This window comes from Lycium barbarum, chromosome 1 (genome assembly GCF_019175385.1).
Source record: "Lycium barbarum isolate Lr01 chromosome 1, ASM1917538v2, whole genome shotgun sequence".
NCBI classification, from domain to species: domain Eukaryota; kingdom Viridiplantae; phylum Streptophyta; class Magnoliopsida; order Solanales; family Solanaceae; genus Lycium; species Lycium barbarum.
Window position 1 is genome coordinate 170871322 of NC_083337.1, and position 26301 is coordinate 170897622.

At 37.5% G+C, this 26301-nt stretch overlaps 4 protein-coding genes across 5 annotated transcripts; 3 read left to right on the forward strand and 1 right to left on the reverse strand.

Annotated features, from left to right (window-relative positions):
• Positions 1–1911: 1911 nt before the first annotated feature.
• On the reverse strand, positions 1912–2463 carry LOC132618122 (uncharacterized). The gene has a single exon (XM_060333189.1). It carries the CDS (start codon positions 2461–2463, stop codon positions 1912–1914), a length of 552 nt encoding a protein of 183 aa, XP_060189172.1.
• Positions 2464–4673: 2210 nt separating this feature from the next.
• On the forward strand, positions 4674–6005 carry LOC132618129 (uncharacterized mitochondrial protein AtMg00810-like). Its single transcript, XM_060333200.1, has one exon. The coding sequence runs from the start codon at positions 4674–4676 to the stop codon at positions 6003–6005; it is 1332 nt and encodes a 443-aa protein (XP_060189183.1).
• A 3706-nt stretch (positions 6006–9711) lies between these two features.
• On the forward strand, positions 9712–17740 carry LOC132608139 (ARM REPEAT PROTEIN INTERACTING WITH ABF2-like). The gene is made up of 19 exons (XM_060322220.1): positions 9712–10042; positions 10639–10799; positions 10918–11090; positions 11182–11302; positions 11392–11466; positions 11595–11689; positions 11853–11928; positions 12063–12170; positions 13853–13981; positions 14098–14166; positions 14322–14381; positions 14650–14773; positions 14867–15006; positions 16243–16306; positions 16383–16462; positions 16755–16819; positions 16911–17028; positions 17106–17230; positions 17363–17740. The coding sequence occupies exons 1-19, from the start codon at positions 9778–9780 to the stop codon at positions 17448–17450; spliced, it is 2136 nt and encodes a 711-aa protein (XP_060178203.1). The 5' UTR covers positions 9712–9777; the 3' UTR covers positions 17451–17740.
• Positions 17741–18584: 844 nt separating this feature from the next.
• Positions 18585–25969, forward strand: LOC132608145 (DAR GTPase 3, chloroplastic). Of its 2 annotated transcripts, XM_060322226.1 has the most exons (9): positions 18586–18791; positions 21113–21256; positions 21374–21490; positions 23260–23403; positions 23489–23575; positions 24041–24156; positions 24582–24763; positions 25004–25061; positions 25168–25969. In XM_060322226.1, the coding sequence occupies exons 1-9, from the start codon at positions 18648–18650 to the stop codon at positions 25289–25291; spliced, it is 1116 nt and encodes a 371-aa protein (XP_060178209.1). In that variant the 5' UTR covers positions 18586–18647; the 3' UTR covers positions 25292–25969. The 2 variants fall into 2 exon arrangements, with proteins under 2 accessions (XP_060178213.1, XP_060178209.1); XM_060322230.1 differs by lacking the exon at positions 25004–25061 and having other exon boundaries at positions 18585–18791.
• Positions 25970–26301: the final 332 nt, after the last annotated feature.

The window sequence follows — 26301 nt, forward strand, 5'->3', positions numbered from 1 at the left end:
CTCGGCGAGGCATAAGCCCTGAGGCACAGAGCGTAAGCTCCATGGGTATTTATTTTTAGTATTTCATAAAATATTATAATTACAATAAAAAATTTTAAATAGGTAAAATTACATAAAAATAAAAGAAAACTATAAATAAATGATATATAATAATATTAATATTTATATTAGTGAGGATCAATTCAAGTCAATAAGATTTTAGTCATGTATTTTAAAGGCATTACCTAGGATGTTATTGTAAAAACTTTATTTAATAATATGAAGATTTGAGTAGCATAGTTCAAAGTTTAAAATATTGCTCTTAAAACATAGATAGTGTTTTTTTCTTTCTTTTGTTATATATATTTTGTACTTCTTTTTACAATCTTCAATATTATCTAAGAGTAACTTAAACCATAAAATTCATCGGTAAAACTTTTTGGGGCCTCAAAAGTTTGAGGGCCTAAAACAAAAAGCTTTACTAGCCTCACCGTTGAGCCAGCCCTGCTTACAATTTAGTATCTTGATTGTCTTGACAAAAGATTGAAAAGCATATCCTACGCTCGAATTTCTTTTGTATGTAGTCTGTTGAGATTGATTGGAAATACAAGTTGAATCTTCCCTCGCTAAAAAAAGAAGGCAAATCTTTAGATTTTTCAATTATTTCTATACTACTTATGTTAAGAGTTCTTTTAATTAATAATGATAAGACAAGTGCATTTTAATATAAGAGTTCTTTTTAGTTAATAATGATAAGACAAATGCGTTTTAATGTAGGAATTAGAGTTCTTTTTAGTTAATAATAATAAGACATGAGTTTTAGTGCTGGAATTAGAGGAATAAGTGTAATATTTATGACATATTGTAATTAAATATTCTTTAGGGGCTGAGTTGAATTAAAAATAACAAGAATTTAAGTGTTTTAGTCTTATCTTATTTTAGTTCTGATATTGGAGAACTTATAACAATAATAATAGTAAAAACTAACAACACAATAGTCTCCAAATTCAAAATATTTATCGTTCTGAAGATGTGAAGTAAAATAAGTGTTGAGGGAGAAACCTATCCAGTTATTAGTGAGAACACTAGAGCAGTTTCAGTTCAATTTTATTAAAACATCTAATTAGTTGCGCAAGGTTGTCCAAAGTTTTTAAGTGGACTTTTATTCTTTCAAATATTTAGTATGGTTTGTTGTGTGATCCTTCAAACTAAATTAGTTTTTTTTTTTATTAAGGTAATAAGGGTAATATAAAGTTATAAGCTATAAGTTTGTGCTTGAGCATTTTCTTGCTTAGCTGAAATTTGATCTATCTTTAGATGAATGATTAACTTGAATGTTTGTTCTGATAATAGCCTTTCAGTTTCCTCCTCAATATCTTTATGTTTCCTCAATATAATTTTGTTTTCTTTTACTGGAAAAAAGAGATTATGGTTGAACATCACCCGAATACTATCAATACTTTTTCTGAAGTGTCAGATGGGGTTACTCTTACCACACTTCTCAACAATGTTATTCTACGGATGTGTGGGAAGTGGTTAGTGGATGTGCAGGTGGTGCAGATGGCGGTGATGATAGCGATGGTTGTGGTGCGACTCCCATTTAGTTTTTTGGTAAAATTTTTGTTACATGGATCAAAAAGAAACATATAATTATAATACACACATCTTACTATTTTTATACGTAAATCTGGATCGACCTTTGGTGTGAATCCTCTTTTCAAAAGAAAAATCTGGACCTATTCTTGGTGTTTTAGTGTAGTTACTTCCTGTTAAATATAGTGTATATATTTTTGTATTGGTCAAAGGTGATTATTAGTATATTGTTTCCTAGACAATGCTTCCTGATTATCCTCCACTATCTTCCTAGAATATTGCCTAATTATTAGCCTTCATGATGGCATGTTATCCGCCACTATCTTCATAGAATATTGCCTAATTATTAGCCTTCATGATGGTATGTACATTGTATATAGGAGGGTCTTCCGTTTGTGAATAGAGAGAGAGATTTGAATAATCTATTATGGTATCAGAGCTCCCACCTTGGCCACCGGAGTTCTGTCCCTTGCCACCACCTTTGCCGCTGCCGGAGTCGCGTCTGCCACCTCCGGAATTGTTGTTCTTCCGGCCACCGTTGTTGCGGCGACCACCAGAGTGCTGCACACCTTGCTTCCCCTTAGAACGACCCAATTTTTCAGAAGTAATCGGCCCATCATCATTTGAAGTGACCACCATAGCTGATTCGGTGACTGCTTCCTTAGACATCTCGGCCTCTTCAAGAACAAGCATAGACCGAGCCTTATAGAAAGGAGGAAGAGGATTGCTTTGCCGGATTACCATACCCACACCACGGTACGGTTTTGTAAGACCATCTACCAATTGCAAAACCATACGACTGTCCGACACCGGTGCGCCAACGTTCTTCAATTGATCCGCAAGGGACTTGAGACGTTGACAATAAGCAGAGACATTAGGAAAATGCTCCATAGAGACAGTGGTGAAATCTTGTTCAAGGGCAACGGCACGGGAATGTTAATTATCTTGGAATATATCACGCAATCTATCCCAAGCTTCCATAGCCGTTGAATCGGGCTCGATAATGGTGTGCAATAGGTCGTTAGAAATGGTAGAATAAATCCACGAAAGAACCGTGGCATCCAAGGTTGACCATAGTCCCTTTCCCGCAACAGCAACAACATCAACCTTATCCTTGGGGTTGGTATGGTCAAGGTTGGCCCATTCCACCTTGCCCATTCCCAACTCAAGGTTGGGCCAGACCTCATGTTCCTCAGCAGCGCCAGCCTAGTATCTTGGGCCCAAGACCTCAGCAAGCCTATGTTCAACTACACGCACCACCTAATTTTGGGCAGCCCATGTCGTATGCTCCTACGGATATCGAGACAACAATTCATACTATGTCTCTTCACCAACCCGATCCGTCATGGTACATAGACACCGGGGCTACATCTCACATGACCTCCTCTGCAGGTACTCTCTCGTCTTATTTTAATTTGGGCAATCATCCTAATAATAAAATTGTGGTTGGTAATGGTCATACTATTCCGATTCTTGGCTATGGTCACACTAAATTATCTTCCCTGAGTCAATCCCTTTCCCTTCAGAATGTTCTTCATGCACCTAAATTGATTAAAAATCTCATTTATGTTAGAAAGTTTACCACTGATAATTCTGTGTCAGTTGAGTTTGATCCTTTTGGGTTTTCTGTGAAGGATTATCGGACGGGGATGCCAATAATGAGATGTGATAGTCGAGGCGACCTTTATCCCATTTCTTCTATCAACAATCAAGCTTCCTCATCTACTTTTGCAGCCATCTCTCCTAAGCTCTGGCATGATCATTTGGGTCATCCGGGAACTCCTGTCTTAGATGTGCTTAGGAAAAATAAAAGCATTGATTGTTCTAAAATTTCTAGTTCTAGTATTTGTGGGTCTTGTGTACTTGGAAAACATATGAAGTTACCATTTGTTTCTTCTTCTTCTTCGAGTACGACTATGCCGTTTGATATTTTACATAGTGATCTTTGGTCCTCTCCTGTTTTGAGTTCTTCCGGACAGAGATATTACATTTTATTTTTGGATGATTATTCTAAGTATTTATGGACTTTTCCTTTGGCACGAAAATCTGATGTTTATGATATTTTCTTAATCTTTAAAACCCATATTTCCACTCAATTTGAACGTCATATAAAAAATGTACAATGTGATAATGGAAGGGGGTTTGATAATGGTCCTTTTTGGGATTTTTGTAAGACTCATGGCATGTCTTTTCGCCTTTCTTGTCCACATACTTCCTCTCAAAATGGGAAAGCCGAACATAAAATTCGGACTATAAATAATATCTCTCGTACTCTTCTCGCTCATGCCTCTCTTCCACCCTCTTTTTGGCATCATTCTCTCCAAATGGCAACTTATCTTCTTAATGTCCTTCCAAGTAAACTATTGGGAAACAAGTCTCCTCTTGAAATTCTTTACAAAAGGGTTCCATCTTATTCTCATCTTCGGGTTTTTGGTTGTTTGTGTTATCCTTTATTTCCATCAACAACTATTAATAAGTTGCAACCTCGATCTACTCCTTGTGTTTTTTTAGGGTATCCAACCAACCATCGTGGCTACAAGTGTTATGATATGTCCTCACATAAAATTATTATTTGTCGCCATGTCATTTTTGATGAAAATAATTTCCCTTTTGCAAAATTGCATTCCCCGCAATCCCACACTTATGACTTCCTTGATAATGATTTATCACCTTACGTGATTCATCATATGCAACAAACTGGCCCAACTTCTTTTCCCTCTCCTAAGCCCATTTCACCTCCTAGCCCTCCAGCCCATCATCTACCCAGCAGCAGCACTGAGCCTAGCTCTCCTGTTGGGCGTCTGCTCCTTTGGGCCCAAGTCCTCCTCCTTGCTCTCAAAATTTCCCAGCCCAAACACAAGCCGATATCTCAACTCCATCAGCCAAAGGTAGTGACCCGTAGCCAAAATGGGATTTTCAAACCTAACACAAAATATTCTATGCACACTACGGTTGAGAGGTCACCTTTGCCTCAAAATCCGATAGTGGCTCTTCGTGACCCGAATTGGAAAATGGCCATGGATGATGAATATAATGCTCTTATTAAAAATAAGACGTGGGAGTTGGTGCCCCGTCCCCCGGATGTTAATGTGATTCGGTCTATGTGGATTTTTACTCATAAGGTCAAATCTAATGGTGTTTTTGAGAGGCATAAAGTCCGTCTTGTAGGTGATGGTAAAACACAGCACATTCGCATTGATTGTGGCGAGACTTTTAGTCTGGTGGTGAAGCCTGCTACAATCCGCACTGTTCTTAGTCTTTCTCTTTCGAAGGCATGGCCGATCCATCAGCTGGATGTTAAAAATGCCTTCCTACATGGTGAGCTTCAAGAAACAGTTTACATGCACCAACCTCTGGGTTACAGGGATTGTGTTCATCCTAATTATGTATATCTCCTGCGTAAGTCATTATATGGACTTAAGCAGGCGCCCCGGGCTTGGTATAAATGGTTTGCTGATTTTGTTCTATCTATTGGGTTCACAAATAGCAGGTGTGACAACTCTTTGTTCATTTTCAGCAAAGGGTCTAATATGGCTTACATATTATTATATGTTGATGATATTACCCTCACTGCTTCTTCTGATGCTCTCCGATGTTCAATCATGGATCTGCTTAGTTCTGAGTTTGCTATGAAGGATCTTGGTCCTCTAAATTATTTTTTGGGTATTGCTGTGACTCGACATAAGGGTGGTATGTTTCTCTCACAGCGCCAGTATGCCGAAGAAATAATTGAGCGTGCAGGGATGTCTTCTTGTAAACCTTCCCTCACTCCGGTTGACACTAAATCAAAGGTCAGTGCTACATCTAGTACTACTTTTGATGATCCTTCCCTTTATCGGAGTCTTGCAGGGGCCCTACAATATCTCACATTTACACGACCGGATATCTCTTATGCCGTACAACAGGTTTGCCTACATATGCATGATCCGAGAGTTGATCATATGTCTGCTCTTAAACGTGTCATTCAGTATGTTAAGGGTACTTTGGATCACGGGCTTCATTTATACCCGTCTTCTTTTTCTACTCTTGTCTCGTATACTGATGCAGATTGGGGTGGGTGCCCTGACACTAGACGGTCTACATCTGGTTATTGTGTATTTTTGGGTGACAATCTGATTTCTTGGTCGTCTAAACGACAACCCACTTTGTCTCGGTCAAGTGCCGAAGCCGAGTATCGTGGGGTGGCGAATGTTGTCTCCGAATCATGTTGGATTCGAAACCTTCTCTTAGAGTTGCATTGTTCGATTAAAAAGGCTACTCTTGTTTATTGTGACAATGTAAGTGCTATTTATTTATCCGGAAATCCAGTTCAACATCAACGTACAAAACATATTGAAATGGATATTCATTTTGTCAGAGAGAAGGTTGCCCGTGGGCAGGTCCGTGTTCTTCATGTACCTTCCCCGTTATCAGATTGCGGATATCTTTACTAAAGGTCTCCCGCGGGTTTTATTTGAAGAATTTCGGGACAGTCTTTACGTTCATAAACCTCTCGCTTCGACTGTGGGGGTGTGTTAAATATAGTGTATATATTTTTGTATTGGTCAAAGGTGATTATTAGTATATTGTTTCCTAGACAATGCTTCCTGATTATCCACCACTATCTTCCTAGAATATTGCCTAATTATTAGCCTTCATGATGGCATGTTATCCGCCACTATCTTTATAGAATATTGCCTAATTATTAGCCTTCATGATGACATGTACATTGTATATAGGCGGGTCTTCCCTTTGTGAATAGAGAGAGAGATTTGAATAATCTATTGCTTCCCTGTTTCTTTAGTGTAGAAATTAGAGGAATAAGTATATATTGTGACGTTTTAAATTAAAGATTTTTAGGGGCTGATTTGTATTAAAAGCGACAAGAATTTAGGTGTTAGTAATCAATTTCCCTTTCCTTTTAAGCTTGAGCAGTCCCAATTTGTAATTAGTTTTGATTTTGTCTAGATTAATGAAATCTTCCCCCTATCGCTATTCTATTGTTAGCTACCATTTTTGCAATTATTGTTCATGAAAGCTTATTCCTTTTTTTAACAAAACAAAAATACGTTCATTTTGATTGCTTGAACAAAGTAACCTTGACAAAACCCACCATCCAAAAACTTTAAAAAATGCATGAAAAACTAAAGTACTACTATTACCAAAACTAACGACCAACACCAAACAAAGAAAATCCTTTTTAAACTATGATCTCCTAAGCTCCAGGAGGTAGACGAGTTGCAGGGGCGGTGGCGGCAGCAACGACGATAGTGGCAACAACGGCAATAACATCAACGATAACTTGGTTAGCAGCAGTCTGATCGGCCTGGTTCTTGGCTATAACCTCCCAAACAACAACCGTCTCAAGAATGACCCTTTTAACCCTCATGAACATGCAAAGCATCATAGCAAAAATTGATCCAAGCACCCGGGTCGTGGTGAGAAACTGACCACGAGACCATATAAAGAGTAAAAGATACTCATATCCGTAGTCACCAGCCTCATTAGCATGAGGAGGATGAAGCTGCCGGCATATGCCACGAGAAGAATAATGTACATGTAGTCACCAACCGAATTATTCTTTAGTTCTAGTAGGTATATCACCCCGATACTCAAGATCGGACCAACATGGTTACAAAACTTGACAAACCTCTGGTGAATAACCCTAGGTCTCTCTATCAGATGGGTCCTCACAAGTTTATATAATGTAAACATACAATAGAGTACGATTGCGTGATAATTTTAATGAAGAAGCTGAACCTATTTCGTTTATTTTGTCCCCCATGATCAAAAGAATCACGTAGATAGTATGAGCAATAACATACAAGACCACCCAATTGACATGAGAGAATGAAGCAATTGACATTTTTTTGAAATGGAACTTTTTGGTGAGGGAAGGAGCTTGCCTTTGCTTTTCTGAAATGGAGTTTTTCTGCGAGGGAAGGACCTTGCCTTTGCTTTCTCTGTGTGTCATGAAAGCTTATTCCTTTACTTTCATTATTGAATTGTTTCGACTATTGTTATCCCTCTTTTTGTTTGTTGATTTTGAGCTTCTATCTTGCTAGATTTGTTTTTTTAAATCTCTAGGCATGTTTTTTCTCGTGAGGAAAGACAAGTAGAATAATCTGAACCTTGTTTGGTTATGTATTTAGGTCCACTAAGAACCTCAAACATAAAGGCATTATGTTTCGTTCAAATGGCCTACTGTCACTTCGAGCTACCAAATATGGATCAATTCAAGTTGTTACCTTCCAATCCTATTGTATGTTTGAACATCTTTATCTTCTAAAGTTCATTATCCACAAGGATAGCAATGTTTTTTCTTCAAACGTAATTGCTTTTGAGCATTCTGCTCATGTTTGCACGGGTATGAAGTTACCTCCTATATGAACCTCATGAAGACACTTCTAGTCGGTGCTGAGGGTAGAACAGAGTTGAGACATAAGAAAATCTTAAAAAATTGTCTCGGAACAGATGAGGATGCAATAGAGTTGTTCAAAGCCATATATACCTCTGAAGTGTTCTGTGAAGGAAATTTCGGGAAGACTGAACAAATAATTGAACAACATGTTAGCAACAAGTACATAATGTGTATTACAGAGACATTCTGGAGTAAGTGTAGTTCAACACTTTTACTTCTAAAATTTGCTTTTGGTGCTGCTGTACTTGGCTTAATCGGTGCTTCGGTTCATTATGTTATTTATCATAAGAAGTAAATATGCTCATTAATTAGTTGTATTACACAACTGTAAATATGGATGAAGAACCTAATCCGGCTGTTTAATATATAATACTTGTATATAGCAGGTCAATTGCCTTTTATTTTATTTTATAATTAAGTTACTAATCAATGCTTATTATAGAGATTTATATGTGATATTTTTATAACTGGTCCAATTACGTAAATAATTTTACACGGTATCGCTGCATAGAATTTTAAATTTGGATTTGGATTTACTGAGTTTACATCCATCACTAAACATGTATTCAATTCACAGAGTTGATCTCATATACAACTCATGTGGCTTGTATACTCAAAGTTATACAACATATATAATTGTTGCGGTGTAATTTTTTAAGGGAAGCATTTCGTAAATCTGTACAGTGATAGATATTTTATTCCACCTAATATTCATGAAATTATAATCACCACATTATAACCACGACATAATTTGTTTGCAAATCAAACAACCCCTAAAAAGATGCTGAAATTTTCGCCGGTTGTTCGCTTTTGCTGTAAGGTTGGGCTATATATGAGAAACTATTAGACCCAAATTTAAAGTTGTTCTAAAGAATAGTTTTTCAAGGACTATATTTTCACAATTTTTCTAATAGGAATAAAATCTAGGGAAAAGATCACGCATGCCCCTCAAATCAAAATAATTACCCGGCCATACCCCTTTTACTTTCGTACCCCCATAAAAAATCAAAAGTATTTACCCGAGATGCCCCTGGTTATGATACCATCATGGTATATAAATAGACTGAGACGGTACTATGAATGATCATGTTCATTTATTAAAAATGATACACTTTTCTCGAAAAAAACTTCTATGATACCATCGTCTTATGTACATATACTGTGATGGTATCATGGAGGATTGCTTCAGTCCTTCAATGAGACACTCCTCAGGACCATGGTACCATCGTGATATATACATATACTGAGACGGTATCATGGAAGACTGCTTCAGTCTTTATCATAGTCCTCCATGATACCATCATGATATATAAATATACTGCGATGCTATCACGGAAGAAGGGGTTTGGGCGAGGGGGGCACGTCGGGTAATTAGTTTGGGCTGGGCAGAAACGAAAATAGTTAGGGAGGGGGTATGGGCGGGTAATTAGTTTGGGTTGGGGTGGTAATTAGTGATGTTTTCCCTAAAATCTAAATGGTTGTGAAAAAGGGAACTTGCGTAAATCAAATCGTTTGGGCCGTAGAAGGTGGGTTTGGGTTTGTTCCTTGTGTATTCTGGACTTGTGGGCCGTAGAAGATTCTGTCTCGCTGTAACAACGAAAATAATGGCGGGAGAAGAGCAAAATGTGTTCAATTTTTCGACTTGTTCCCTAAAACGCCGTTCCGCCACGTATAAATAAAACGCCGTCACATTTTTTCAACTCCAAGTAAAACAAAAGAGTAACATTTATTTATATCCCTAAACTACCCTAACGCACGTTCATTACACTGTGTCACACACTCACTCTTCTCTCTCTCTCTCTCCGATGGAGAACCAAGCAAAGCGAAGCAAACAATCATCGAGTACTTCTCGACGAAGCTTGAAGAGAAAGCTTGATGAAGATTTCGAAGACGATAATCGCAAAATCTCTTCTTCTCCAATTTCTCGAGACGATGATGATAATCATCAAGATCTCGTTCCTGAGATTCGTACACAGGTTGAGATTCTAGAATCTACTTTCTCATCAATTGAAGCAGATCGTGCCTCTGCGAAACGTGCTATTCATGTTCTATCTGAGCTTGCTAAGAACGGTAAACTCAAAATCTCGTTTTCATTTCTAGCGGATTAGATTTTTTTGTATATTTCTTCTGGCTAATTTATGTTTGTTGACAGTTAATTCAAGTTTCGAAGCTAAATTGCACTTGATTAATTCAATTTCTAGAAACAGATGGACGATAAGTACTGTATTAGAAAAAAAAAAAACTTTCATGTACTTCTTCAGCCTAATTTGTTTGGTAATTCAACTAATTTTCGAAGCTTAATTGCACTGGATTAATTTTTTTTTTCTCTTAAAAAAGTAATTCAACGCCTCGTTTTGATTTTCATTTTTAGCGGATTCGAAAATTTTCATGTACTACTTCCGCCTAATTTGTTTGGCGCTTTCTGCTTATCGACAGTTAATTAAACTAATTTACGAAGCTAATTGCAGTGGATTAATTCAATTTCTAGAAACAGCAGGATAAGTACTGTATTAGAAGAAAAAGTCGATTACGAATGTTAGTTAAATTAAAGTTCGTATAGAGTGCAAATGTCTTGGGATAGAGCTATACGTGTACATGCAGGGAGTTGAATTAATTAGTTTGGGATTGAGAGTTGGTTTTGATATTTAAGGATTTTTGTGTTGCAGAGGAAACTGTGAACGTGGTTGTAGATTGTGGTGCTGTTCCAGCTTTGGTGAAGCATCTTCAAGAGCCGTCCCTTGTGAGTGAAGGAGATGGTGGACAGATGCTGTATGAGCATGAGGTCGAGAAAGGAAGTGCTTTTACGCTTGGGCTTCTTGCAATAAAAGTTAGTACTGAAACCGTATTTATGCTCTCAAGACATATTAGAAGGCATTTATTCTGTAGGGTCCTCCGTTGGTAATAATTTACATGGAGGCGTTTTTAACTGTTTATGTGTTTGACAGCCGGAGCACCAGCAACTCATTGTTGATGCTGGAGCTCTGCCTCATCTTGTGGGTCTGCTGAAGAGGCATAAGAATGGACAAAACTCTCGTGCGGTCAATGGCGTTATCCGGAGAGCAGCTGATGCAATCACTAATCTTGCTCATGAAAATAGCAGCATCAAAACTCGTGTTAGGTTAGTTTCTTTGTTCTCTGAAACTTTGGTCATTACATCAAATAAAAAGAAGACTTACTTTTCACACTTCATCTCTATTTTGTGTGTGAAGGATTGAAGGTGGTATTCCTCCTCTTGTTGAATTGCTGGAGTTCGCTGATGCAAAGGTGCAAAGAGCAGCTGCAGGAGCCTTGCGAACTTTGGCATTTAAAAATGATGAGAACAAAAATCAGGCTAGTGGCTTTATTCTGATTTCTAAAATTATCTCTGAACTTCTTCTGTTAGCGGTTCTATTAGAATAATTTCTCTGAATTGATTTCAGATTGTTGAATGCAATGCACTACCTACTCTTATTCTAATGCTGCGGTCTGAAGATACTGCAATACACTATGAAGCGGTTAGGCATATTTTTGCAAGTTCAAATTACTAGCTCTTAGTTTGTTCCTACTTTTAATTATCTTGAAAGTCATGGCTATGCTTCAAGTTGTAACCATTGTTAAACGTAATAAAATTGTGGGATGGCAGGTTGGAGTCATTGGAAATCTGGTGCACTCGTCACCAAATATCAAAAAGGAAGTTCTTCTTGCTGGAGCTTTACAACCTGTCATTGGGTTACTTAGGTATAGTGGGATCTTATAAATTTTGAGTGGCTGGTCGTGTACAACTTCTATTCCATAGCTACTTATCATTTGCAGAGCACCGTAGATGGACTTAGACGTGCTACAATTTGGTTTGTTCTTTTCCTCTTGATGGCTTCTCAATATAAGTCTTTTTACATGACAGTTCCTCCTGTTCGGAAAGCCAAAGGGAAGCTGCCTTATTGCTTGGACAATTTGCAGCAACCGACTCAGACTGTAAGGTTGATAAAACTAATGTGCTCTACTAAATGTCATAAGAGTAGTAAGACTCTTGATTTATTGAAAATTCAAAGTAACTTAATCTGATTTATGCTCTCTCACTCTCTTTTTTTTTTTTTTTTTGATGGTTTTGCAGATTCACATTGTGCAAAGAGGTGCTGTACCACCACTAATTGAGATGCTCGAATCCCCAGATGCTCAACTTAGGGAAATGGCAGCCTTTGCCCTTGGAAGGTTGGCACAGGTGACTTGAAATCCTTACAGAACTACTTTAGGGTACTTTGTTTCCTTGTGGTTATCAAGTAATTCTTCTGTTCTGTTAGTAGTTGTCCCCTTGGGCATTATCTCTATGATAATTCTGTAAGCTTATCATTCAGATTTATTTTCTGGCATTACTTGTCTTGATAGTTGATGATCATGGACTTACCTTTCATGATTACTCAGGTCTCTTTTCAAGTATGACACGTGCTCGTGACATCTTCGTCTTGGCCTTACCCCTTTTTCCAATCAAACCTCATACCAAAGAATATACTTGTAGTAGTGGTTCCAATTAGACCATGCTTTTCTGATTGTTCTGCGAGCGTAGCTTTCAAGAATTTACTTTCTGGTTTACTTGTATGTTTGAGCGAAGTGGTTACAGAAGATTCATATGGGCGACCCCAAGGATTGAGGTTTAGTTGATTGATTGACTTTGTATTTGGATGATAGATCTTGGACGGACACTTTGATTATTATCTTATATACTGGCTTGCCCATTTTTTAAACATAACTTGTTACTTAGGAGTAACAACAACACAACAACAACAACAACCCAGTGAAATCCCACAACGTGGGGTCTGGGGAGGGTAGAGTGTACGCAGACCTTACTCCTACCAAGGTAGGACGGCTGTTTCCGAGAGACCCTCGGCTCAATAAAAACATAAAAAGAGGTCAGATACGGCTAAGAGATTCAAAGCGATATGGAAATGAAGTAACGCAAGCGACACAGATAACATAGATTACTTAGGAGTAACATAAATGATAAAAAATAAAAAAATAAAAAAAAATGATCATGCTTGTGAGTGGTGGTTCTGTTGCCGCCATTGTGCAGTTACCATGAGAGGTCTCAATTCAAGACTGACTTGTTTTCCTTTCATGGTATACATGTATGTACAATTAACAGTTAAATTCACTATCTTGTTGTTACTTATCGATAAACAAAAAAGTGATGTCTCGCTGCTCGAGGGCGCCTTACTTCCATGTCTTGAAATAGTATATACACATCGCTAGGACTCCCTAAAGCAGTATAAATGTTGGATAACGTGAAATTTATGTATGGCATTTACACCTTTTCTATTGATCAGTTACATTTTATCCTAATATTCTGAAGGGATAATGCTAACTTTGTGATTATATCATAATAATGCGTGGAGGGCCAAAGCTTGGGACTCTTTGTTTTCTTAATTATAATACAGTACGACTAGGAAGTGCCAGGACATTGGGTTCTTCTTTTCTTTCTTCCTCAGTCAATTAGCTACAACTCAGTCCAAACGTATTTAGGTTTTGCTATATGAATTTTCTATATCCTTGTTTATATGAGCTCATTTTATTCCAATACTCAATAATCTAAATGTTAAAGATATAATTAAATAAATAGAAGTGGGCTCTCTCTAACAACTTAAGCTTTTAGATGAAATAAAATTACACTTAATGATATCAGTGCAGGACCTTGGGTTCGAGTCTCATCGCCATCCATTATTGGTAAAAAAAAAGAACCACCTGTTTGGCTCATGAATAAGAATCACCCCTCGCACTTAAAGGGGCGTGTTGAAGACATAACTAAGTAAATAGAAGCGTGCTATATCTAACAACTTAGGAGTTGATATGATTTAAGAATTCTCTATATGCACTCTAGTTGATTGAAGTTATTGGTTCCATGATGTTCAGGACACGCACAATCAGGCTGGTATTGCTCATTGCGGTGGAATAGTCCCATTACTGAAGCTTCTCGATTCAAAAAATGGATCGCTGCAACATAATGCTGCATTTGCTCTTTATGGGCTTGCTGATAACGAGGTGTTACATCTTATCCAATCATGTTATTGTAACTAGATTTCATGCTTTTACATGCTTTTCAAAATTTGTAACAACGTGTTACATCTCATCTGACTTGGTGCAACTTTCTGCTGTAGGATAATGTTACAGATCTTGTAAAGGTCGGAGGTGTTCAAAAGCTTCAGGATGGAGAATTTATTGTCCAAGTATGATTCCTTTTTTTCTTTCCGTAATCGTTATTTCATGCCAAATATTGTTTAAAGGTCAAACAATTTCAACAGAATTATGGTGTTTTTCTCATTATTCTTAATTCTTTGCCATTCTTTGCCATGAGCCTTGATATTGTTCACTGATTTTTCAGCCAACTAGAGATTGTGTAGCGAAGACATTGAAAAGATTAGAAGAGAAGATTCATGGACGAGTGAGTTTCTATTTGTTGCAAGGAATTTGTTGATGCATACTTTATTCGTTGGCAGTGAAGCACATGATGCAGTTTCTTATATGAAAACTCAATGAATACATTTCTTTCGCCAACAAATGCCAAGTTGTTTTGTTTTTTTTTACCTATGCAATGCGGTGTATCCCCCAATGCCCAGTTCTTTCATTTCCCTTCAATATGGAAAATTTCTTTGTTGAGTCTTATAGGTTACTGATGATTATATCTCAAACCTTTCCGCCCTCTTTTGCAGGTATTGGGCCATTTATTGTATTTGATGCGTGTTGGGGAAAAGGTTATTCAAAGACGAGTCGCTCTGGTGCTTGCCCATCTTTGTTCACCAGATGACCAAAAGATAATATTTATTGATAATGGTGGTATGTGTTCTGTACCTATACTCGGAATGATTTTTTCTCGGCGTGTTGGTTAGGCTGTGACAATTTTCCCACATGTGGACTATGTTCTTGTAGGATTAGAATTGCTTTTAGAGCTTCTAGAATCAACTAACTTGAAGCACGAAAGAGATGGTTCTGTAGCTTTATGCAAGTTGGCTAACAAAGCCAGCTCTCTTTCACCAGTCGATGCAGCTCCTCCATCTCCGACACCTCAGGTTTGAATCCGTAGTTTCATTCTAATACGCTGTCAAAGTTTTTGTTCAAGCTTTTGATTCTTAATTCTAACACGCTGTTTATGGGTTTCTATTTAATTTTCCACTGTTACATTTGGTGCTCATCACATTGACTTAACAGTAAGCTATGTTCATATTATCATCGACTTTCAAAGATGTTCCCTGAACTTACTGATGTTCAATTTAATCATTGATTGTGATTTTTGAAGCTTTTACCGTTTACTTTATAGTTTATATGTCAAACCACTTTTTGCTAGCAGTACGACAAGACTTGAAACTTATAATGTAGCTGTCATGCAAATATATTACATTGTTACTCTACTGACTATTTGATGCCCCTCATTTTGAGCACTCATGAAGGTTCATCAGTGAACTACTGCATAAAAACTTTGGTCTTAGTTTCTTCCCATCTTGTGGATTTTCTTTCTCAAATTTACATGTTGACCTGTGACTAGACCCCACTTGTGGGCTTACACTGGGTATGTTGTTGATCTGTGGGTCTCAGTTTGCTTCTCACGTTGTGACCCTTCTTGTGTAATGTGCTGCTGTTATACCATGTTTATTTGAGAGAGCATCTATTTAGAGTATGATATGCTACTTCTTTTTGTTTTTGGAAGGTATCTGTTATGTTGGTGAGGAGTAGAATACTTTAGAGCCCCTTGATATGCTAAATTTGCTTCACGGAGCGATATGTTTTTGCTTCTGGGAGGGTGTGTATACCCAAGACTTGGTCTTCCTGTTGATGGTTTATTCAGGTCTATAACCTCGTCAATGGTTCTAGGTTTTAGTAATCCAAAACAGTTAAGTTCTGAAAACTTCACACTCTCCCTTAATTGCCGGTAGATTGGTGTATTCTGAGAATCTATCAATATGACTGCTTTGCTTATCCCTACATTGTAAGGATGTAGATTTTGGAAGTAACTCGTCATCACTTTGGGGTGTGTATCACTTTGGGGTGTGTTTGAGGAGGGTTTGCATGTTGACAGAACCCAGAGGCTGTTTTCACCACAGTTTGCTTGATGTTCACTTTCTTCACCAATTAAAAATGTCGTCTGACTTTTTATGTTTGTTAGTTTGTATGTCTGCTTTCTGTCTTCTCTTTCTCAATCGACATATAGGTTGTTCATAACCATTCATAGTGCAGTAATTAGAAAGTTTATTTGCTCCTATATTGCATCTCTTTTCCTTATTTTCTCCTTTTGCATTTCTTTAATGCAGGTCTATCTGGGTGAGCAGTATGTAAATAATTCTACGCTATCTGATGTCACATTTTTAGTTGAAGGTAGCAGCAGTTTTCTGATTATTGTCATCTTCTTTGTTTCATGCGGTGTCTTAATGGTTTTTTGGTCCTCCACCAGGCAAGCGGTTCTATGCCCACAGAATCTGTTTACTTGCTTCTTCTGATGCATTTCGAGCAATGTTTGATGGTGGCTACAGGGTAAGTCGAATTGTTGGCCTAAAGATTTTTTTGCTTTTACTTGTATTTTTTTTTTTTTTAATTGATCATTAGCAATTCCAGTGGAAAGTTGTTTTTGCCCTAACTATTTTCTTCTACTGATTACCTTTCCCTTTGGACAAATCTAAAACTGACTGAATTAAATGGCCTTTGAAAATTGTGCTAAAAAGCGAACATCTTTGTTTGAAATACTATGAGCATGTGTTATGTCACTTGGCCGAATGCACAAATATGGAGTACAAAACTCTGATGATCTGTTATCTATTCATTGCAGGAAAGAGACGCGAAAGACATAGAGATTCCCAATATTCCATGGAATGTTTTTGAGTTGATGATGAGGTGCAATGCTCTTAAATTTCCATCAGATCTGGGATTTAGATTGTACAAATTGATCTAGCATATCTAAGATACGAATATTTCTTGCTTGCAGGTACATATACACAGGATCCGTTGATGTTAATATGGATGTTGCACAGGATCTTCTAAGGGCTGCTGATCAATATCTTCTAGAGGGCCTTAAGCGCCTGTGCGAGTATGCAATTGCACAGGTGAGTGCTGGGGACCTTTCTGTGTCTGATCGGGATTCATGTTGGGTTTCTTTCTGATAATTGCACATCTTCTCTAGGATATCTCTGTGGAAAATGTCTCTCTGATGTTTGAGTTGTCGGAGGCATTCAATGCATTGTCATTACGAAATGCTTGCATTCTCTTTATTTTGGAGAAGTTCGACAAATTATGTGCCATGCCATGGTATGTGCAGATTCCGTATCCTTTTGCTTCATCATTCCTTGGAGAAAAAAAGACATCCCAAAACTAATATGCTCGTAGACAAAACTGTATGTGTAATTGTGTATTAACACACTATAATCTCGTTACCTGTAGGTATTCACACTTGATTCAACGCATGTTACCCGAGACACGTGCGTACTTTGAAAGGGCGCTGACCAGGCCAATTCAAGCTGACCTCTGATGTAGATTTAGGTTCATTTTTATTCTTTGATTAAATGTAAAACATCAGGTAAAATGTACAGGAAGTGGGTGTTATTGCACTCGCCTCTAATTTCAAGAGTTAAATGTAATCCCTCATCGAGTGCAATTCCAGATTTGTTATGACGTTTAACGTAGCTTATTAAGTTCAGTTGGAACACCAGCCATGTGGTTCCTAAATCTCTTCCACAGAAGCTACAAATAGCATTGCCTGATTTATGTAGATTTCAATTCTCCACAATATTATTGGGATCTCATCGATGCCTTGTCCCATTTGAGAGTGCATCAACTTTCATACTTAGATAATCGGTATTCATTTACTAGATGTAGAAAATCCTTGATAACTCTACGACAATTAACAATTTGTTAGCTCACTGTATTTAAGATAGTTTGTTTTGACCTTAGAAAGCTAACAAGGTAATTTTTGCTTTTTGATGCTACTAGTAGCCTATTTGGATGGGCTAACAAGGTGATTTTTGCTTTTTGATGCTACTAGGTATCTCTAACTTTACCTGTAATTTGCATCTTCTTGATGACTGATGCTTCTAATGATAACAATTATTTCATCAAACAAAAAAACTCTACGACAATTAACTGGACAATGATCTCTGGTCAATTAATGGGACAGTTTTACAAATTTACCTCGAGGTATATGACCATATGCCAATCACAATTATTTTTCTATCTGAATAGCATAAACAAGTATTTTGGGTTTTGCATAATGAAACTACTTTTCCTTTCTGAGTAACCCAGTGTACTTTTAAATCTTTGTTTCCCTAGTATAATAAATTTCGCAAATAGGAACAGCAAATATAAAAGAAAACAAGAATTTAGACGTTTGTTTCAAGTTTTCCAAAACTAAGTTTAGTAACAATAAAAATGTTTGATTGATGTTTTCTACAAAACAATTTCTTTTACCAACTTTAGTAACCTCTGTTTAGAAATGCTACTATAAAATAACTTTTAGAGCTCCCACCTAAAGTTACGTCGTTAGCCAGTCGCCATAAAAAGGAAAATATTATTATCCCAAAAAACAGAAAGGAAATATTATAATTTCAATTAAAGTAACAAATTTAATTATTTGTTTAAAAAATTTATAAATTGATTATTTATTAACCAATTCATAATTTTTTGCAAACGTGTTGATATGGGGAGTGCAGAGTAAGTGTGAAGGGATAAGATGGCTACGCAGGTCGCTGGTTTATTGCTCAACAGCGCCGGCCTTACACTCGCCAACGGACAGCCTCTTAGTTGCCGGCCGGCCTTACATCCACCGGCAGCTAACTCCTCTGCTAATCCTCCTTCTCTCTCTTCCACTATTCAGGTAAAACATCCAAAATTATTACCGCAAAAAGCTTGAAAATTAGTTATATCTGCTGCTTATAACTACTCAAGAAATGATGTATTATGCAAAATTTCAACTTCACTAACTTCTATATTTAAGGTGTTAATTTGTTTGCATAATATCCCATCCGTCCCAAAAGGAACAAAACAAGTTTGTCTCAGGCATCTAATTTTCTGTACATCAATCATTTAGGCTTCCATTATAATTAGCAACTACATGAAAAGTACTAAAAATCCCAACTTTCTATAGTTAAGTTTTTTGAAGTAATCTAGTTGAATTAGAACGTTAATACGTTAATTTTATTTTTTTAAATCGAACTTTTAGGAAGTACATAAAAAGCACCATAAATGACAACTGTGTATAGTAAATTTTTTGTAAGACGTTTGACATAACCTAGTTAAAAGGAAAAACTACTTAATTCCCTAATGGTTGCCAAAAAATAAATAAATATTCAGATGGAGGAAGAACTTCTGAATATTAGAGATGGAGGTGTAGAGACGAAGCATACTTCAAGTTTGAGTGTGTAACGAAGGGGCAAAGACTGCTGTTTTTTGTTTTTGGGATAAGGTATAAGTTTAAGAGCAAAAACTGTTGCTGAGAGGAGGAGGAAGCAGCATGTTCTGGTACTTGGTCCATTAAAAGGAGAAATACACGGAGAAGTTATTACTGTGTCATAGCCATTGCTTTAGGGAGTTTGTAAGTGTCCCTTCCAAGAGAAAAAAGTTATAATAGGTGTGAGATTGGATAAGCTGAATATGAAAAATAGTTCTTAGAGAAGCTATTGAATCTGTTAAGAAAGAATCAATTGTAGTGTAACATAATTGGATCGTTTCAATCAATTGAAATTGAGACAAGCTCATTATACCAAATCTTTGCTCTAAGGTTGAACCTGTGTATACTCCGAGCTCCAGTAAGGTAGGTTCCAGCGGCAAGACATCAGTATTTGGAATGCCATGTCCGGTGCAAGTTTAAAGGAACTCGATCTCTCAGCTCTTTTATTTGCTCAAGCATCTGTCAGCATAATGTTCTTGATATTAGTGCTTCGCAGCGGTTGAAGATGCTTTTTGAAAGGGGAGCCTTCGCATAACTGGTAAAGTTGCTGCCATGTGACCTTGAGGTCACGGGTTCAAGCCGTGGAAACAGCCTCTTGTAAAAATGCAAGGCAAGGCTGCGTACAATAGACCCTTGTGGTCCGGCCCTTCCCCGGATCCCGCGCATAGCGGGAGCTTAGTGCACCGGGCACCCCTTTACTAGTTTTCAATACAAGCCAGTTAGAACCTCTCTTCTGACTCATGGGCGCAAGATAATGCTTCCACGTGGTTGTTTTGATGCTGACCCCATTGAAATTATAGTCATTTCTCTTAGGATTGTATGTGGCGATTATGTCATGCTAGGATTCTTGTCTTTGAAGGGTGCCTTGTTTTGATGTTATCGGCTGAGGTATAACCAGAGATGGGCATAGGGGTTATGGAGGGTATACATTCAGACCATAGGATTGTTTGTACCAATGAGTACCAACATGCAGTTTCAGCTTTGAACGACTTCCTTTTTCTGCCCTAGCTGAGTAACTTTTTGACTTCATTGGTCTAGGTTTTATCAATTCTTATACAACTAATGTGATTTAATCTAGTATTCTTTTTGCATAAACAAAAACCCAAATCCATCATTGAAGTGTATGACAGCCTCAGATCTCTTCCAAAAATTAATGAGGTCTCATGTAGAAGTCGGCCCATAGCACTTGTTCAGCTTGTTGCCATCTTGACAAGAAGACATGCCAAGAAGTCAACAAATTACTTTCAAACAGTGGCCTTCTGTGAATATTTGAGCGTGCTTTGCTAGCCTGTAATTCTTCCCATATAATACAAATTATCTGTACTTAATCTGTCTCACTTGACTTTTCATGAAAAGCATGGTGACTTGGAAGCTGCAAATGATTTCTTATTTCTCATGCTTAATTTGTTTGTTGCATGTTGGCACATATAAATTCATCTGTTTTCCCCCTTTTTTAGTAAGTTTAGCTATGTGCAAAACTTAACATTCATGTATGGTGGTTTATATTAGGTTTTTGTTCTTCTTTCAGGCTACAATAGTGATGTATTTTCTCATTCATTCTCACTTGCAACACTTAGACACAGAAAAATGTTCTCTTATGTGGGTATTATTTATCATCTAATCCTGATCACTTTTCTTGCTCTTGTTGAATTTTTAGTATAACTTTATCTAATTAATTACACAACTTCTGGAGGGTTTCTTTAACTATCCATTAGAAGAAGTAATGTTATTGTGAGTCAAATTTTCAGGTTGTTGGTTGGAAAGGTGCTGGAGGGTCTGGCAATGAGAATTCAAAACTTTTTAATGCTTTTGAAGGCATCCAAGAAGAGTATGGCTGGAATGATCTGGAAACTGATCTTTATCATTGGACTAAGACTTTACGACCAGTTCAGGTATGCACAAGGTGTGGACTTGACCTTGCACTTCTGTATGGTTTCAAAATTCTCACGTGTTTCCCTGTCGAATATTTCACCTTCTAACCTAACACTGTGTTACTATTATTTAAATAGTGGTATCCAGGTCATATCGCAAAAACTGAGAAAGAGCTCAAGGAACAGTTGAAACTAATGGATGTTGTCATAGAGGTTCGAGATGCAAGAATTCCGATGTCCACAAGTCATCCACAGGTTAGAAACTTACCTGTTTATGTTTTAGTCAATTTTGCATTTTGGCTACGTTATTGAGTGTTTTGGGCTATATTTGCATTTTCACTAGGGTATTGAGTGATGTGTTAGTAATCTTTTTTTTTTTTTTGATGAAGTGATGTATTAGTAATCTAGCCTGCAACAGCTAGATTAGCCTGCCTTTCCAACAGCTAGGTTAATGTGGGCCACTGTGCTATCCTAAACAACCTTTACCACTTATGACTTGTTGTATAAAAGTTGAGTATTGCAAACAGCTTGAGGTTTTGATCATTATATTCTATTCGAATTGAAGAAAGTGCTTTGGAGTGCATTTCTGCATTTGAGTATTGATAAATGTTATGCTTGATAATTTCTGATCAGAAATGGGACTGCTAGGTATTCTGCATATTGATTGCCTTTATAGCACTGGCCAACTATTTTCCCCTTGGCCCTGGCCCATCCTTCTACATTGCGCTTGCGCTTAGTATAAACTGATACTCCATCTCGTAGAGATTTCCTAGTCTGGCTTAGAAATGTGCCTATATTTAACAAAACTTTCAATCACTTTGATGGTTTTCAGTTTGCAGCTTCAAAGACTAGATTATTCATAGGTATCACTTCAATCCTATTCCCTTTGGCAAAGTCAAACAAGAGCACAATGAGATGTAGGAAATTTTTTCCAATGATTCAAAGAGTGTGCTGTGAAGTAGATACACACGAATTTATTTTGAACCAGGGTAACTACATGTGCAATTCATAATCCTTTTCTTGACTTCCATTATTATACTTACTACAACATACCCAATGTAGTCTCACAAAGTTGGGTCTGGGGAGGGTAGAGTGTACGCAAACCTTACCCCTACCTTGGGAGATAGAGAGGTTGTTTCCGATAGACCCTTGGCTTAGAATAAAGCAATAAGAAACCAGGTTAAATAAGAAAAATGGACAATAACTGCAACAAACATTATGCTAAGCAAAGAATAAGAGACGGTAAATAATAGTAGAAACCAAAGGACAAGGAACTATAGGATAAATACTATGAGCACTAGTAAGGAAGAATAAGCGAGACAAGGCTCTACTACGTCCTAACCATCTACCCTAATCTGTGTCCTCCACAACCTCCTATTTAAGGTCACGTCCTCGATAAGCTGCAACTGCACCATGTCCACCTCTCTCCAATACTTCTTCGGCCTACCTCTACCTCTCTTGAAGCCATCCATAGCCAACCTCTCACACATCCGCACTGGGGCATCCGCGGATCTCCTCTTCACATGCCCCAACTATCTCAGCCTCGCTCCCCGCATCTTGTCCTCCATCGAGGCCACTCCCACCTTGTCACGGATAACTACATTTCTAATCTCATCTCTCCTAGTCCACCGCAGCATTCTCATCTCCGCAACTTTCATCTTCTGAACGTGAGAGTTCTTGACTAGCCAACACTCCGCCCCATGCATCATAGTTGGTCTAACTACCCCTCTGTAGAACTTGCCTTTGAGTTTTGGTGGCATTTTCTTATCATACAAGACTCCGGATGCTAGCGTCCATTTCATCCACTCAGCACCAATACGATGTGTGACATCATCGTCAATCTCTCCATTATTAAACTTGTGGCATATTTATTGTTTTTTGCATTGTAGATTATGTTATTTTATAATCAAGGGTATTTTATAACAGCACCAGACTCCTATTGCAATTTGCATGTGGGATTGTGATGTTGTCTCCTTTCAACTTTCATCTACTTGTTTTGTTAGTAATTCAATTTCTATGAGCAGATGGACTCATGGCTTGGCAACAGAAAGAGGATTTTGGTTTTGAATCGAGAGGATATGATATCAACTGCTGATCGCAATGCTTGGGCAACTTATTATGCTAATCAAGGGATTAAAGTTGTTTTCTCCAATGGCCAACTTGGAATGGTGATTGGAATAACATTTACTTGTTTCTGCTCGAACAAGCAGTGTCTTTATACTTCTGTTGATTCATGTATTGGACAAATTTCAGGGAGCACTGAAGCTTGGAAGGTTGGCGAAAGCATTAGCGGGTACTGTGAACATTAAACGTAAAGCAAAAGGACTACTTCCTCGTCCAGTGAGTTTACTAAGTTTGATAATTGTTCATATCATCCATGCCTTTAGACTGTAGATCTGTCATAAGCTCATTGCAGTTGTCAAGACAAATGAAACTTACATGATTTCTTACTTCCATTCCACCAAATTCAGCTGGTTCGTGACTAATGTTAGCAATCTAATTCTGATTTTTGATATTTCATCTTCATCATTTACATATAGACCATTGGAAACATCTACTGCGATATAAAAGAAATACAAGGAGTTCAATGGCGAACTTCAAAGTTTTACCTGCTATAATCTTGTACCAATGTACTGATGAACAGCATTTGGAACTTATGTAATAGAACAGAAAATTCTTATTTGGTTCACTAGTTGATGGAACGACAAAATTCTGGAACTACTTCCTTAGTTAGCATAGCGGGCTTCATGTCTGCTTCTTCTGGGTTAGTTTTTTCTAACTGAGAAATTTTATATGTTTTGACAGGTTCGAGCTGGTATAGTCGGGTATCCAAATGTTGGTAAGTCATCTCTGGTAAATCGTTTGTTGAAGCGTCGGATGTGTCCTGCAGCCCCAAGACCAGGTGTTACCAGAGAGCTGAAGTATGTCCATAGCTCCTTACTCTTTTCTTTTGCGGCGAGTTCATTCGCTAGAGATTCCATGAAAAATCCCCCAAAAGTTTGATTCCAAAGCGTGCATCTCTTCTTTACTTTTAAGTGATAAGGGGGTGACAGGGTTGTACTTTCTTCTCTATTTTGCTGTCTCATTCTGATACCTCGTGAACCACTTCAATTTTCCAGTCATTTTTAAAATTAAGCATTAAATAGAAATTGATAGGAGTACATTTTATAGTTTTTAGCAATCTATTTCAAAATATTGATTTGCTAAGTGGAACTGAGTGAAGATTTCACCATAGTTAGGTCAATTTTTATGCAAGAAGGAAGGCTTTCATCAATTAATTTAAAAGGACTAGATTAAATTTTACACTCTTTGTCCTTTTAATTTTCTCACTGCTCCTTTTTAAAAGGTGGGTCCGTTTTGGGAAAGATCTAGAGCTACTGGATTCGCCTGGTATAATTCCAATGAGGATCAGTGATCAGACAGCAGCAATAAAGCTTGCCATATGTGATGATATTGGAGAGAGATCTTATGATGCTACAGATGTTGCAGCCATTCTTGTACAGATGCTTTCGAAGCTTCCAAATGTTGGTATGTTTCCCGTCTTTCAGATACAAAATATTCAATCACTTTAGCACATACTATTCACTTGTGTAGGTAGGTTTCTTGTTGGTAAGATGTCGCTTAAGATACAATCAGAACTCATCCTATTATATCTCTTATTGCACTTCGGCATGAGCTCTTGTATGTAGGTCTGCCCCGGGGTATTCATTTTAAGCTGCTTGTATGCATGCTGCCTTCTATTTTTCTGACATGGGTCACTCTGACCAGGTAATAAAGTTCTTTGTGACCGGTACAAGATTGAGGCAGATGGGCGCTGTGGTAAAACGTGCGTATGGCAAATTAATACCAAAAGGGTGCATCTGGAATTATGGGTGCCCCAGCAGAGATTTGTTCTATAGTTCCATTTTGATCTTCATTTGTTTTGGTTGCAGATTTGTTCAGAAGCTTGCTGTTCAGTTATTTAACGCGGACAATAACCAAGCAGCATTTCGTATCTTGCAAGATTTCCGGAAAGGGAAATTTGGTTGGATATCACTAGAGCGGCCACCCAGGTAGACCTGTGCATTTCGGACCTTGTTCTACTGCTTTCATGTATATCAATTAAAGTAGTGAAAAGTTCTTGGAAGCTTCTCTAAATCAACATGGAAGTACTTCGACGGGGAAGACACCCAGGAAGCTGTTCGCATCTTTCATGTGAATTTTGGGGTGGTTCTGAAATGCCTGCAAGCTAGAAAGGTATATGCCACTGAACCTACTCAATGAAGCTACAGGTGGTGTAATTGGTTCTTGAGTTCCATTTGTGTCATACAGCAATGGTGACTTTGGTTCTTAATCTTCAGTTGTAACTATTATCTTCAAACAACTAGATTATAGTTTGGCTATAATTCCATCTGTTGAAATTAATCACAATATTCCAACTTTAGTTCTCAAACCTGCTGTATGGAGGTGCTGAGTTGGTGATGTAGATCTTGTCGTTAATATTGTTTGCGAAAAATGCGAGACTTGTAGGTTTATTCCTCCCCACCCCCTTCAGAGAGACAGCGAGATGATTAGGCCGTGTATATCAGTAGAATTTCTAGTCCAGATATATTGGACAATATTTGACTGAATTCTATGCTCAAATGTTGCATATGTGAAATGAAGGGCAAAGAATTGCAGAAAGGGAAGCAAGTCTATTGCTGGCTTGCTGCCATATGTAAAAAGTTATTATTGTAACCAAAATTTGTCGCGTAATGTGATGTGTCCATAGTAACCCATGCATTATTTAGATTGTGTTTATTTCCATGGGCCTTTGCCGACATGGTAAAAGGGTTATTTTAACCAAAATTTGTCGCGTAATGTGATGTGTCCATAGTAACCCATGCATTATTTAGAATGTGTTTATTTCCATGGGCCTTTGCCGACATGGTAAAAGGGTTAAAAAGCCTTGTGTTATATTGCATTTGTTACATTTTTATATGACACACTTTTTTTTTTTAATCTATTTGAAAAAGAATAATACCTTTCTATATTTATAAACTACAATTTAAAATTTTCATTTAGTAACATGCTTTTATAGCCATTGA

What these genes read in the sequence shown, in the direction of transcription:
- LOC132618129 (XM_060333200.1), top strand. Translation starts at nt 4,674, where the DNA reads ATGTGGATTTTTACTCATAAGGTCAAATCTAATGGTGTTTTTGAGAGG.
- LOC132608139 (XM_060322220.1), top strand. Translation starts at nt 9,778, where the DNA reads ATGGAGAACCAAGCAAAGCGAAGCAAACAATCATCGAGTACTTCTCGA. An exon ending in ATGATGAGAACAAAAATCAG is followed by an intron (nt 11,303 to 11,391) that starts GCTAGTGGCTTT and finishes AATTGATTTCAG; the next exon opens with ATTGTTGAATGCAATGCACT. An exon ending in CTGCAATACACTATGAAGCG is followed by an intron (nt 11,467 to 11,594) that starts GTTAGGCATATT and finishes GTGGGATGGCAG; the next exon opens with GTTGGAGTCATTGGAAATCT.
- LOC132618122 (XM_060333189.1), bottom strand. Translation starts at nt 2,463, where the DNA reads ATGGAGCATTTTCCTAATGTCTCTGCTTATTGTCAACGTCTCAAGTCC.
- LOC132608145 (XM_060322226.1), top strand. Translation starts at nt 18,648, where the DNA reads ATGGCTACGCAGGTCGCTGGTTTATTGCTCAACAGCGCCGGCCTTACA. An exon ending in AGACTTTACGACCAGTTCAG is followed by an intron (nt 21,257 to 21,373) that starts GTATGCACAAGG and finishes TTATTTAAATAG; the next exon opens with TGGTATCCAGGTCATATCGC. An exon ending in GGTGTTACCAGAGAGCTGAA is followed by an intron (nt 24,157 to 24,581) that starts GTATGTCCATAG and finishes CCTTTTTAAAAG; the next exon opens with GTGGGTCCGTTTTGGGAAAG.